The sequence below is a fragment of the Asterias rubens genome, chromosome 9 (genome assembly GCF_902459465.1).
Source record: "Asterias rubens chromosome 9, eAstRub1.3, whole genome shotgun sequence".
Classification (NCBI taxonomy): domain Eukaryota; kingdom Metazoa; phylum Echinodermata; class Asteroidea; order Forcipulatida; family Asteriidae; genus Asterias; species Asterias rubens.
In genome coordinates this window covers 519,782-535,575 of record NC_047070.1, presented here as the reverse complement: position 1 = coordinate 535,575, position 15,794 = coordinate 519,782, and the positions used below count along the sequence as shown (strand labels likewise).

At 36.2% G+C, this 15,794-nt stretch overlaps 1 protein-coding gene across 1 annotated transcript; it reads left to right on the top strand.

Annotated features, from left to right (window-relative positions):
- The first annotated feature begins 12,949 nt into the window (after positions 1-12,949).
- LOC117294357 (neuropeptide F receptor-like) lies at positions 12,950-15,755 on the top strand. Its single transcript, XM_033776727.1, has one exon. It carries the CDS (start codon positions 13,474-13,476, stop codon positions 14,632-14,634), a length of 1,161 nt encoding a protein of 386 aa, XP_033632618.1. The 5' UTR covers positions 12,950-13,473; the 3' UTR covers positions 14,635-15,755.
- The last annotated feature ends 39 nt before the right edge of the window (positions 15,756-15,794 follow it).

The window sequence follows — 15,794 nt, the reverse complement described above, 5'->3', positions numbered from 1 at the left end:
ATGGCGTATACACCTCTTAATATATGCATGAGGTAAGTCACAATGCTAACTCAAAGCGAGGCGAGGGGCGCATCCACTGCAAGTGATGGGGAACGTGCGCCCACAGCCTCATTTTGGGTAAGAATTATGACGTCATGCGCAAGTATTAAGAGAGGCGTATATTATGAATGTACTTCGATAGGCATGTTATTTAAACAAGAAATGCAGGTTCTCTTTTAGTCCGAAACAAATACAATGACGATATTTTGAACGCTGAATGTAAATACATTTTGTATTTGGTGACAAAGCATACATGATTTATTAGATGTAACGCAGAGACCACGCGCAACAGCCATTACCGAGACTCAAAACGTGTGCCATTAGAGTTAAGTATAGCCAGACTCCATATATCAAAATAGAACTCAAATTATCCCTGCGACATAAACACAAAAAGTAGTACCACGGCACGGTTAACTGTCACAGAAAGCAACCACAATCAAAATGTACACCGTCATTAAAAAGACAGGTACGACTGATGAACACATTGCATTGTCGTAACTAGAGCGATTCATATAATAAAGGGACAAATTCAGGGGCTAATACAGTAATACTTGTACCATTTCGTTATTGTGCGACACAAAAGTTCATTGCGCGTTATTGAAATCATCTCTCCAGATTCTAAACAATATCTAACGGAAAAAGGGTTATATTGATTTATCCCCATCATGAACTCCAACTTGATACCTGTCAAACTTATATCAGTAAACACCAAGCGTACTTCAGAAAGCATGTTAAGCACGCAACGCTGCTACAAGTTCAGAGAAAAGCTCCCACGAGATTCCCTACAACTCGATAGTAGTATTTTTACATCTGTGTTAAATCAACAGCAAGAGTTGTTGAATTGATTTTGTTATGGTTGATATTCTATCTCTGCTCAAAACACAGAGCGGAAAAGGAAAATGTCATTCAAACCTGATTGTTGTGTATTGGGGGAACCTCTACATCTTTGACACTGAGAAGTGGGAAATAAAGGGGCGGAAGTTTGGATGCAAATCGAGAAACCTGGGTATAACATCTTATAGATATCAGCGGGGAATGAATACACACGCTATCAGGGTTTATTGTTACGAGCAACAAACCTCCCGTGGCAGTTGCAGTTCGTCGTTGTAATGATACCGTTAGAAGCAGCTGCCGTACCGTAGGGCATTAGGAGCTTTCTTTGCTTTTTCTTTTGCTCTCCGTAAGAAGTTTTGGAGAAGCTTTTCGAACAAACTTGTGCCACTCGTGGCGAATTGGATATCAATACCCTGCCGTGTTGTTCCTGAGGAGCAGCTTTATTAAGGTAATTCTTTAGGTGACGCTTTTAAGAAAATGAAGCATTTGAATTCAATACTCTTATTAAGTTGCGAGGACAGATTGAACTCTTTGTTATGATAGAGCTGGAACTATTACGACAAAGGCTTTGAAGGTGGGCACTTATCTTTAACTCAAATGCATTAAGAGCCTAATTTATACACAAATCCCTGAGTGGCCATTAGATCGTAATCAAATAATCTTTTACACAATATTTTATGTGCATTTCATATCAATTTTGACATGAAAGTGACTTAATACATGCCCAGCTAATGTCTAAAATATATTTGAATTCATTTGTTATCCTGCCGGTAACGCCTAACCTTAGAATAATTTTGCGCATTTCCCATCGGTAAATTTCTTAATGGCATTGCAATGCCGTTGCATTTGCTGCTGCACAATCCAACATTGATATGAAGAAATCTTGTGAAAAAGATCAAAATAAAGATGAAACGAAAATTAAAAAATTGTTGGTTGATAAACACACGCGCTGGTTGGCATTGACCGCCAAACATTAGCAAAACACTCGATCCTATTAAAGGGATGCTGCAGTGAATTAAAATAAAACAGTTAATTTTGCTGTCATTTATTTCTGATATATGTATTGAACATCAATAAATTGTGTTTTGTTTTTTCCCCGACATATCTCACTTGCATAATTAGCGAATAAGTCATGCCCCCCCCCCCCTTTTGTGGATTGTTACCGCCCCCCTACCATCGACGTCACGTCGGGAATTCAAACATCGTCGGCAAAAAGAGTCTGGTCCCTAACTACACGCGCCTAGGTATCAGGCCACACAGTGCACACGTCTCTATATGCACACAGCCAGGGGGCCCGACGGCTCGGGTTCCCAACATGACGTCACATGAGGGCTCCCTTTTAGGGGCGGTATGGGTTCCCCTAATCTCTTGAAAACCACTTTTAAAATACTTGCACATTAAATAAAAAAGATTTTAAAAAAATATTTCAGGTTTAAAAAGTCATGTTTAATCGTTTAAATAAAAAAATTAAAAAACACTGCAGCCACCCTTTAACTGATATTGTGACCAAATATTGACAATTGAAACCACTTTTCAATGCAAATTTGTAATTCAAACATAAACTCCATGATTGCAAGTGTACAGTTTTTAATAGACAACAGTATATTTCCTTATGTTGCCAACCAGTATAGCGTTATTAATGCGCACGTGTGATGTGCGGGTTGCATATTACACAGGACAAGTTCATTCCCATTTACGCCACAAGCCTATCTCTAATCATGACGACAGTCCCCCTTTAATATAAGGTTAATTATATTATAGTAAAAACAAAGCGAGCAATTATAGACAACAATCTCCTCGTTGTTTAACCTTGACCGAATCTTCTGGATAAACAACATCGTCTGTAGCTGAGGCTATCACCACATTATAAAGTCCCTTTCCATCTCTTCTCAATAGACTGTCAGTCTAGTCTTTAGTTTGTACATTCAATTAACATCCTTAAATTCACATCCTGACGTCGGATTTTAATAAACACCGCAACATCCAACCTACCTGTGAAAAAAATCATCACGTTTTGTCGTCTCGAGTTAATGAAACTCAACCCAAACATTCAGCTTGCTGTTCTGTCAGGGGTTTGTTTACCTTAATTTTAATTTCAATTTTGTTTTGAGAGTGAGTAATTTAGTTTTTATTTCGATTGCTGCAACTCAAATACGCACAGATAGTGTTGTCATGTAAACTATGTACTTTGTATACAAAAACTACCCTAAGTCACAATGAGTCCCTCGTTACTTGCGTCCATTGCTTCTTGTCATGAGTGACAATTCTTAGCTCCTTTATTTTCTTTCCAGATCTCAGTGTTCCAAATCCTGCTCCTTTAAGGTACCATTGGTCGTCTTTAAATGAATGTTTCCTTACTGTCTCAGTATTTTCAGATGGAAACATTTCCCCCGGTTGATTGGTACTGGATTAAGATTTATAACCAGATAATCTTAGATCTAGAAATCAACATTATATCTGTAAGACTAGTTCTGTGTTTCGTCTTAACACAATTGCGTATTAGTTGCAGTTAGTGGAATACGCTTAACCATGCTAAAGCTATAGCCATCAAAATGTTGTTCAACACTCACCCCCATCCCCACCAAAAAATAAGTAATAAAATATACCAATAACAAGCAAATCAAATATATAGTTGTTTAATTTAATAAGTAAAACAAAATAATGATTAAACATACTTCTTTTAAAATAAATAAATAAGCAATAAAAGTAAATAAATCAAACAAAGGAAAACATTAGTCAATACAAAATAATATACAACATAAATAATGGATCCACACAAACAAGTTCACCTTGAAACTTAAGCGCACTGATCCCGTCAACCGGAAAAACTAAAAGCGGAACAATTTACGGATTGACCGGACCTCTTCTTATTGATTACGGATGCAAAAGGAGATCAAATCCCGTTGCAACGTACTGATACCGGTTGACATGGAACTATTAATCCGGGGAAATCCGGTGGACTGAAAGACTTTACTGACTGAACTTTATTACACTGGATATACTCAGGCAACTTAAAACCTTTACCTTGTACGATGGGCTCGGTGCTGTATCAAATCTCATAACCTCTTTTCCTATGTCATCCAAATCCCTGGTTTTTTTTTGTGGTACAAAATAAGTTATGTCCACTTTGACATTTTCACACTGCGGTCGACTGTTCCCTGTTTACCAACGCGTGTAAAGGTGGCTTCCTGACAACCCCAGGTTCATGTTTAACAGACACGTCAGTAAATATTTCCTTCAGGAACGCATCTTCGGAATTCCCAGTGGCCATTTTGTCCTAATGATGGAGTGTCAAATTGTCGTCAATGTGTATAGAGATGGAGTAAATTATTAGTAAACGAAGTACGGGTCAGTGTTTCTTTAGGCTATTTTTGTTTTCACATAATTATCTTGCGTGTTCTTTATCACATTCTACACACAGAGGAAAGATTACACAACTTGTGTAAAATATTACCTGTTTTAGATGTAGTGGGCGAACACCATAACTATTAGGTAAAACTTTACCCAACAGGCGTTGGGTAATATCTTGCTTAATAGCTGTGTAAAAGTTTACATAAATATTGGGTAGTTTTCTTTACTGAATTGTTGGGTAAACCCACTCATGTAAAATATTACTTAATTGTGACGTAAGACTTTACCGCTTTACAATGTAAATAGTTGTGTAAAACTTTACATCAATATTGGGTATTTTTTTTTACTGAATTGCTGGGTATAAATCCACTCATGTAAAATAATTACTCAATTTTGAAGTATAGATTTTACCGATTTTTAATGTAAACTGTGTGCCTTTAAAACTGATAATAATATACACAATGCTTGTGTTGAATACTAGCAAAGTGTTATTTCATGGAGTTTAGGGCTGTAATAAATGGACACATCATAAATACTGAGACTTGGCGACTACAACATGAATTTAAAGATAACAACTTTTAATAAAAATTTAATGGTAATAATATTAACAATCCAAAACATCACATGTGCAAAATGGGGTTTTCTGTATGTTTCATAATCAGTCAACAATTTTAGTGAATTTAAAAAATTACAAAAAATCTACGTAATTGGCAAGGTCAGAATAAATACTTCCAGGCTAACACAGTTTAAACTGTAAGGTTTTTCCATAAATCAAAACTATCACAACTATCACATCTCTTATGATTTTGATACTTTATTGCAAACAATTTGTGCAAGAACTTCTTTAACTACAATGCTTCTGGAATGGTCAAATTACATTAATTGGCAAGGTCAGAATAAATACTTCCAGGCTAACACAGCTTAAAGAAGAACTCCAAGGTCAAATTCAATTTTGGGTTTGAACAATTTGTATGGGGAATTATTGGTTTATCCTAATTGTCGCTAAGCAATCAAAACGGTGTTGAATTTGACATTTTGACAAATTTGACAAAAACTGGAAGGGTATTGAATACAAATTTGAATTTGACCTTTGAGTTCCTATTTAAACTGTAAGGTTGTTCCATAAATCCAAACTATCACAACTATCACATCTCTTATGATTTTGATACGTATTTGCAAACATTTTGTGCAAGAACTTTCACTGCACCACCCGAGTTTCTGAAAACCAATTTTTCAAGATTCTTGCAGTAAACAACTGGAATCGTAGTTCAATTTTTAACAGATAGCTTAATATTTATGCACAATTTTTTACCCTTTTGGTAATGTTTGTATAAAAGTACAAGCTCCCATTGGGAACAATAATCAGCTCTCGAATATTTTTTTGTAAGGATAAAATGGACACAATAGCTTTTCAAGGCTTTTATCTGGCTCAATGCTCATACTAATTAAATGCGAAGGCGTTAGTTTTCGACAATATCATCAATCATTAATGATGAATAAATACAGTTTCCTTTGTGCTTACTAATTAGTATGAGCTAAATTATTTCATCGAAGCTAATGACGATGAAATAATTTAGCTCATACCAATTAGTAAACACAAAGGAAACTGTATTTATTCATCATTAATATTGATATTGTCGAAAACTAACGCCTTCGCATTTAATTAGTTTGAGCATTGAGTCAGATTAAAGCCTTGAAAAGCTATTGTGTCCATTTTATCCTTCCAAAAAAATATTCGAGAGCCGATTATTGTTCCCAATGGGAGCTTGTACTTTTATACAAACATTACCGAAAGGGTAAAAAATTGTGCATAAATATTAAGCTATCTTTTAAAAATTGAACTACGATTCCAGTTATTTACTGCAAGAATCTTGAAAAATTGGTTTTCAGAAACTCGGGCGGTGCAGGGACTAGAGGGTTAACTACAATGCTTCTGGAATGGTCAAATTACATTAATTGGCAAGGTCAGAATAAATACTTCCAGGCTAACACAGCTTAAAGAAGAACTCCAAGGTAAAAATTCAATTTTGGGTTTGAACAATTTGTATGGGGAATTATTGGTTTATCCTCATTGTCGCTAAGCAATCAAAACGGCGTTGAATTTGACATTTTGACAAATTTGACAAAACTGGAAGGGTGTTGAATACAAATTTGAATTTGACCTTTGAGTTCCTATTTAAACTGTAAGGTTGTTCCATAAATCCAAACTATCACAACTATCACATCTCTTATGATTTTGATACGTATTTGCAAACATTTTGTGCAAGAACTTCTTTAACTACAATGCTTATGGAATGGTCAACATTAATCAGATGCATCATGAGATGAACAGTAAGCTCTGAACTCTCGAATAGTGCTGCTCTTCACACCGCCTTTGAGTTCAAACACAACCAATTCAATGAACTCCCAAACGCCAGAACACTCCTCCTGGTAGCTCAAGTCGAAGACAAAATGTGTTTTGAAACACACATCCAGTGCTTTCACAAGGGATGACTGTTCAAATGCATTTGCTCAAAAATTACGAACACTTGCTGTGGAGCCAGTGCAGACCCACCTAATATCAGCATGGTTGCGATCTGGTGTCCCTGTTGATGTCTTTCAAATACTGGTCCAAACTTGTGTTTTCCTGCATAAAGGGGAATAATATTAAACACAATAGGTTAAATTTCAATGGGGGTGCAGTACAAATTGTATGACACGTGTTTATTGTCTGTAATGAACTTAAAGTATTGTAATATTACATTTAAACCAATTTTGATGTAAAATAATGATTTAATCTGATTGTCTTAAGGATGGGGTACACACAATGTCAGATTAAACCATTATTTTATATCAATAGTGGTTTAATTATCATATTACAACACTTATAGATCAATAGAGACAACGTTCCAGTACTGCAATGTATGTGCAATACAATTTGTACATGATGTACATGCACATAAATTTAAAAAAGTACAAATACAAATTGAAATAAAATAAAATAAATAAACAAATACATAGGGGCTTAAAAAATAAACAAATTAACAAAAGGTTCAATGATGGAGACTTGCAGTTCTGGAATAAGGTGATAGGATCCCAGGAGGAGAGATAATTTTGGTGCTATATATGCAATCCCACATAACAGTAGGCTACCTGAAAACTTTGATTTTTCTTGATCTTTATCTGATTTTTCTTTTTGTTCTTTTTCTTTCGTCCTTTTTTTTTTGTGTGGGGGGGGGGGGTGAGATTTCTTGAATAATTCCTTTAACAGGTTAAAATAAACAAAGGGTAGATGTGTTTGTGCGATTCCCCTCTCCCAGAATTTGCATTTTAAGTCAGTTGTATCATTTGTCAGTATCTTGTAAAGACAAAATGTTGAAAAGTTATTTGATTGTTCTTCTGAACAAATGAGAGATTAAAGTTAGCCCAATCATTGGCCTGATGCACCGTGGCTGTATGCAGTGGTGGTGCTTTAACACAGTGGCGATGTACATGTGTACAATGGTCTTCAACGATGCATGCTGTACGTGTACTATGTGCACAATACGGGGACCATTGATCAGACCTACGTATGTATTTGTGATATTCAAGTCACTGTTCAAAAGTGTTGTCAGTCAAAATATGACGTTCAACTGTCCCTTTATCTGTGCTAACTCGTGCTAACGAGTCGTGTATAGTCTATCACTACAGATAATAACATCAATACAGAAATATGTTATAGTACTTACCTTCAAACGTCTCAACTAAATGAGGGAAGTTCCACTCAAGAAGGTTTTTTTTTCATGAGATCCATTTCGTTACGTTGTGTGTGGTTACACTGTGGTACTGCAGAGCGCGACCCCAGCAGACAAGTCACACGCTGCGTATTTTGCACAATACTTGAGTAAAATATCGTGGTTTACTAAACACCATGTAAACTTTTACAACCAGTTCAGTAAAATTTGCATAATATGTGTTTAAAGTTGCTAAGTTATGTAAACTATTAGTTTTACTAACTATTTGAGTAGTTTTTTATTTACACAAACATTTTGTTTAAATTTTTCATTAATTTTTACTTATGTTAAGTATTTTTTCACTTAACACATTTAACATAACTTTTTTTTACCATTCTTTTTCTGAGTGTATGTGGACGTTTATAAACATGATTGTACAATCCACACGTCGTAAATTTATTGGTTTATTCACCGCCGACATCCGCTAACAATCTACTGCGAATATGTTTCTTCTCAGAGTCTTAATTTGATTCTAAAAAAGCCCCTTGGGTCTGAATATATTTGTATGATTATTAAGGGACATTCACAAGATGTGTCAAGATATTTAAACTTTACGAAAAGTAAACCTGGGTGGCTGGATGTTCCGAAGAGCCCATCTTTAGATCTTACTTTCAATTTACACAATATCAGATTGCGTCTGTGTGCAACATTTTAGACAGGAGAACATAGAATTGCTAACTGCTTACCAACCACAAGAAGATGTAGTAAGAAACGAACAGCCCTTGGACTAACGTTTTTAAATTGGTTCAAAATCCAGCGCACAACAATCAGTTAAGGTTGTTTTCATTCGCTATAGATTTTCGATGTGAATTTATTATCTTTTAACATTACACGTATGACTGGTGTCAAACTGGCCGTGCATTATTTCGCCTGGCGTTTTTTCTGAAGCACGATTGAACGACTCGCCTTGCGATGATCTTATACAATAGAAGGTAACTGGAAAATAAGACACTTTGATTCTGTCACTGATTTCTACCAGAATGAAGGATGCACTTGAGTGGAAACTGCGTTTAGGATGTTGCTCTTCGTTGTCACTCTGGATAGATTTACAGTCATTTGAATCATTTTTTTTGACCAATAGGTTATACTCTTTCTTGAGATGTTAAATAACGCTGTCGATGCTTACAATTTTAATATCATTACCCCATACCGAACTACTCAATAAAAAGAAGAATGTCAATAAGTTTAAATTAATGCTCAGTTCTTAAAGGAATGTTTACCCAATATGGCATCTTATTGAAAACTAGTAAACTGACCGTCAAATATTGAGCCCCTGACTCGTTTGTCACATTCATCATCGGACGATGATTCGTCTTTCTTTGTGAAGTAGGTAACCTCACAGTATGCATTAATTGTGAATGCATTGGTCAGAGTCGAAAACTTAAAGTCAAGATGTCTCATGGCGACAGCTAAGAGCACACTTGTAGAAAGGTTGAGATCCCCCAAACACTTTCTTAGTCAAAAGGAGATTCCATTACGTGATTAACATGCAAGATTAAACTAAGATCCATATCCATTGTGCATTATGCCATATTCAAAATCATAAAAATGGTTTATCTTTCAATCCCTGATTTATCAGTTACTTTGAAAGTTATTCACGTTTTCAGAAATGGTGCTAGCTAAAGAGTATTTTAAATTCCAGAAAGTGATAATTTCATACTCAGACACATTGCCATCGTTTCAAAACACTACGTTACTCCATGGACACTATTCACTGCAGAAAAGCCCGACAACCTTTTTAATTGAAACTTTCAAATAATAATAATCTAAGCATTACCTTGTTTTATAGCGTGTGCATCTACATAGGATCTAAACAATCGCCAGACCGGTTCCAAAACCCAAAGTTAAACTCTTAAAGATGCTTTACCCTTTAATGTCATCGGACTAATCCACTCCTTAATACGGATGCCTAGCTTTGACTACGACCAAACACTAAAAACCCTAAAGCTTGCTGTGACCAATATGTCATCTTTGCATCTTACTGTAATCAATCAACGTACACCCTTCAAAAGAGTTTGAATCCGGGATCATTGAGTTAACAAAAATGCATTACCATTTCTTACCATGAAATAATAATAATAGAAGATACTGCAACATTATTAGTGGTCTGGAAGCTTAGTTGGTATTACGTTGTAGCCTACATGGAAACCAATCTCATCAGTTGGGAATTTGTAGTGATATCATCGTTATTATCCTGTCGTGTATTAACTGCATTCATAGAGATGAACATTAAACGACTCGGTGGGTTTTCCTCTCCAGTAGGCCTACATGAGCGCAGTATATCAGCCATTCCGTGGTATTTGCGCTTCATAGTGAACAATTTAAAATGGTTATTGTTGAAGTTTTTACATTTATTTTGGAACAAGAACACCTAGTGCTTCTTCTTCTAAAAAGACTTTATAAAAATATTCTTTATTTTTTTTGCGACAGCCTTGGGAGTAAAGGGTAAAAAGTGTACACAAAAGTCTGAAAAATCCTTGAAATTCAGGTTTTGAAAAAAAAATCATGAAGCAATAGGTGTTCAGATTTAATCATTATGTATAAACAACAAAGAGTCATTAGTAAGGACCGCCAAAATTAAATATGCCTTTTTGAACTATTAACTTTTGAAAAATGGGAGTTAATTTTTACCCTCGTTTTACTGTCACGCGAGTCACAAAAACAATGATTATAGTATTTTTTCTATTATAGACCCATAACATTTTTTTTCTTCTCTCTCATAATAGTGGTCTTTTCAAAGGGTCTTTCAAGAATTAATTAGTTTTTTTTACTTAGGCCTTCTACCTAAAAAAAAAAAACACCCTCGAGTTTGTCACGCGAGTCACGGCAAATGCACTTAATGCACATGGTTAGCAAAAGCTACCAAAGTATTCTGGGGATGATGTCTATGGAATGTTACCAAAGCACCCCCAGCCCACTGGAACATACTACTATGCCCAATTTTTTGTTAGAACAAGGAATTATTAGTGTACAATTATAACTTGGCACACTGTCAGCAGATCATGTTGAACTACATGTACACTGCATACTGCACTGTACAATGTGCTCACATCTGAATAATTTACCTGCATTATTTAAATAATACAAGGAATGATAAACTTAAAACAAGAACAAACAAAAATATTTGATGAAACTGGATATTTTAAGACAGTATTCTTAAGTAAGATTTGGAGGGGGGCATCAATAAAGAAATTACTTATCAGAATTTACATGTACTCAGCCTAACACAGTCTAATGCCATTAGAACTTCACACCAAAATTTGTGGTTTCTTAACCACTCTGCTAAGCATAGTGAGAAAAAAGTCCTTTACCCAATCACAAAACAATATAATAATTTCTAGTAAGGGTTCTCTCTATAGGTTTGCGTGGTTCTGAAAAGAACCGGTGGTTTAACAACTCAACGTTTCGACCAGACAGTGTTGTTAAACCACCAATTCTTTTCAGAACCACCCCAACATTACCATGTTTAAGTCAAAGCCTGTTCAGATTATTTTTCCTTTAAATGTTGCTTCAGGTGTTTCTTCCTTTTATGAAAAGATTCAATTTCAAGTTCTGAGTGTTCTGAATGAAATAAAATGTTCTTGTTATGCAGTATCCTGTTTAGTTATTGTATATTTTCTCACTTGTCACGCGAGTCACAAACTTCTGTCACGCGAGTCACGTTGCATTTAACAAATTTTCTATTTTATTAAAACTTTTTATTTTGTACTTTTTATTGTATAATATAGTGCTTCTCTTGTACTTAAAAAAAAAGTGATCTGGAACTAAAAAGTTCCTCTGAGTTCTCACGACTGGGCAATGGCATACAGGGATGCAACACCTTTCATTTTTTGGCAGTCACGCGAGTCACATTTTTGGAACTCCTATAAAAACATGATACCTACACAATTTGTTTTCCTTTTTTATTTTTTGTTATAGGGCTCTTCACTGAGTTTATATAAATTGAGTTACATGAGAGCCATGTGTTATATTTTGGAGTATAGATCTTTCAAAAGTTGAAAAAACAGTGAGATTGTCACGCAAGTCACAATGGAATGGCTGATATACATACTTTCGAAGACGAAGCAACATGGGGCTTTACTTGCTTACATTTATAACCGTTTGTGTATAACTATTTCATATATTTTGCGAGGAACATGGTTGAATTTGTAAATTTACATGTATATACTTAAATATTATAAACTACAAGGGAAACTTACTGAGATAACTATAGCATAACAAGTCAATGTGAAATTACTATTCAGTCATTCATTGTTATTTGTTGCTCATGACAGTGTATCATGGAATTGGCATACAAACACTGATAGCATCATTGCAGACCCTTTACAAAAATACTATTGTATCTATGATGAGTATGAAGCTTCGTCATGCATATCGGTACATAATATACGTCATTACTTGATCACATGATCATTGTTGTTATTATGCAACTAGGTACTTTATGCATTAAATTACTTTTTTTAAGACCAGATGGCTTGAAAATATTATTTATTTAATTTTTTTTTATACAGGATACAAAAATCAGCACTGTTTAACATTATTGTCCTGTGGTAAAAAAAAAAACCAACAACATTAGTAAAAAAAAATACAAACAGTCAGAGTAAAAAGATATGATACACGTTGCCTTTAAGTTGCCAGTAAAAACACCGAGAATAGGAAAATCTTGGGACTAAAGAAATAAAAAACATCCAATTGCACTGCTACACCATACTCATCAGTCTGCATTAGGCGAGTCTTTGTGAAGCAACTTGCTTCAGCGTAATTTCTCATCTGCTCATACCTTGCGATTGTTAGACACACTGTGTGGAGCTAGCATCAGCACATGATATGTGCAAGGTATGTAAATCACATGCACACTCGGAACAGCCAATCACTGCGATTCTTGACAGTGCGCGCGCGCGCGACACAGGTGATATCTGCGAGACTGGTGAATCTATTTTCCCGCCCAGTCATTACACCCGCCGTCACTAAGTGGGAAGCAGACGGACGGTATCTGTGTTTCCAAACACCTATGTTAAGATGCCAATTAGCGTACACAGTGTCTTCATTGGTTAACAGAAAATCACCACAACATAACATTCATTAAGATGCGCTTTTCATAGTAACTCGTTCCCTCCTGCACGAAGAGTATGCAGTGAGGTCTATTTATAAAAAAGAGTCTGTGCTGAAAGGAGCAGTCATTGCTTCAGTGCGAGTCAGACTGTGAGATTTGTATAGACTGTGCTAGATTTACCTGCTGTGATATCTGCTGCTCGACTCGCTAGATGCAGATGTTTCTCCATCGCGGGGTAGTCGGCTCTCTTTCCTCGCGGGCTACATCGTTGATCCATCGACCAGCGACCCTGTATCGGGGATGATCAAACTTCCACCAATTCTACACATCAAACATGCCATAACCAATGACTGATGTACACGACTGTTGTATTAATGAGAAGTGTGGGATTAACTTGACCGAGTGAGTACAAACTTTTCTGGAGCTAGTTTTTTTTGCAGCAGCATGCAGATGACAACCATGTCTACCATGATGAAGGAAAATGAATCTGATGAGGGTAGTTTCTACAATGAACTGCCTACCAACCCCTTGGTTGAACCAGGGACCATGTCCATTGTTATTATATTATACACTGTTACTTGTTTAATGGGCATGTTTGGTAATGGCTTGATTTGCCTCGTGGTCATCCGAAGGCCCAAAATGCGGACCGTTATCAATTTATTCATCTGCAATCTTGCACTGTCTGATCTGGTGCTTTGCAGCTTTGGAGCTCCACTTACGCTGGTTGCAATGCTAAGTTCATCATGGACTCTGGGTCTCGCACCGTGTAGGATTTACAGCATGATCACAGCTTGTATGGTATTTGTTTCGTCACTAACTTTTACTGCTGTTGCTATTGACCGATTTTGTCTGGTTGTCTACCCATTCCTTCGACCCATTGACAAAGTCAAATGTATTGTTGCTATAGTGATTATATGGATCATAGCCATTGCAATGACACTGCCCATTGCCCTGCAATCTTATATCATTGACTTGGCAGAAATTTATAACATAACCACACATACAATCGTCTGCATTGAGATTTGGGACTACACTGAAAATCGAAAAAAGTACACCATTGCACTCTTCGTTGTTCAGTTTGCTTACCCTCTTTTGCTGGTAAGTATTGCACACGCCAGTATTGCAATCAAACTCATGCGAAACGTCAAACCTGGGGCCCGTAGTCGGGATAATGACGCTATGGAAAACCGCCGTCGAAGGCGAACGAATCGAATGCTCTCCGCAGTAGTTACCGTCTTCGCTGTGTCTTGGTTACCATTTAATGTCGTCAGTCTCATACAAGAACTCGGAGAAGGTGACACACCCAGTCACTTTACTGGTGCTGCTGTGTACTTACTAGCCGTATCGAGCACGTGGTTAAATCCTCTTCTCTACGCTTGGCTCAATGACAATTTCCGCAAGGAGTTCCACCGAATGATGCCTTGCATTCCATGCTTGAAAGAAACCCGGAACGTGGGCTGCGTCAAGCCGTCACAGCCAGGGGCATCCACGACCAATTTCATGATCGATAAACGTTCACAGCCGAGTATGGCGACATATCTACAGCCAACGTCCGTCGAGAAGAGCTCATCGGGTAAGAGTGGCGAGCATGATACCACTATGTGACGCAAACTCATCAAACTTATCCCTCCCAAAATCATCGCAAACTAAAACAGCTTTCAATTTGCAGCATGGACAGAATAAAACTGATGAAATACGAACCTGTTCGCTATAAACTTTTTTGATCGTCATGGGCTTTCATGAATTGGTGAGTAAACACGAAGGAAGTTAAACAGAAAGAAAACTATTAATGTTTACACTAAGTTTAAGGTTTATTTAATTAGTATTTTAGTAAGTTAGTAGAAAGTAAAGTTTGAACATTTAAACACTGTGTGGAACCTTGTGTGTTAAAGGGAACCTAAATGTAATGATATTGTCATTTCAAGAATTCGTATCGACGATTATGTTTGAGCAAAGAGACTCAAGATAAAACTGTATACAAATGCTGCTTAAAATTCTCCTTTCACAAACAAAAGTCATACAAAAATGTTTCATATACTCTTCCGTAGTTCAGCATAAAACGTAGAAAAATAACGCTTGAAGTTTTTTTCTCCCCAAACTTTACTTCGGTACTATTATTTAGAATTACTTGTTTCTCCTGTCTTACAACTTTAACTCATGTAGAAATATTGTAAGCCTCGCCTTTAAGTTGTATTTCGTGACCATGGGCACCACTTACGACAATGTGCCCTCATCGCAGTGTGAACAATGGGCTAGGGAACGATTACTAAAAAAGGAGCCATTTTCATCTGTCACCAAGTCTTGATAACACATAAAGCTACCCACTTTTACATCTACGTTTGAACAAGCCATTCAGTCGAAAAGTTGTGCTACATTGTTCATGTTTTTCAAAATGTAACGAGTTTTTTTTTAAAGTGAGATTCTCAGAAGAAATCCGTTGGTTTATTCAGAACAGATTATTTTTCAATTAGGGTTCTCAATAGAAAAATCAATTTTGGTTTGAAGCTGGTCCACTGCACAAGCTTGGGTGTTGAATTAATTAACTCTATATCAAATTATGACCAAACCGACAAAGTGTTGCAATTAATCACATTACTATATGATTGGTGACACACGGTGTCGGTGCTGTGACATTTAGATACATGTACTCATATAATAAATTTAAAGACACTGGACACCTTTGGTAGTTGTAAAAGACTAGTACTCTCACTTGGTACATCCCAACATCTGCATAGAACAACAAATCTGTGGAAATTTTGACTTTA

Bases quoted from the DNA above. Each gene is read 5' to 3' on its own strand.
- LOC117294357 (XM_033776727.1), top strand. From the start codon at position 13,474: ATGCAGATGACAACCATGTCTACCATGATGAAGGAAAATGAATCTGAT.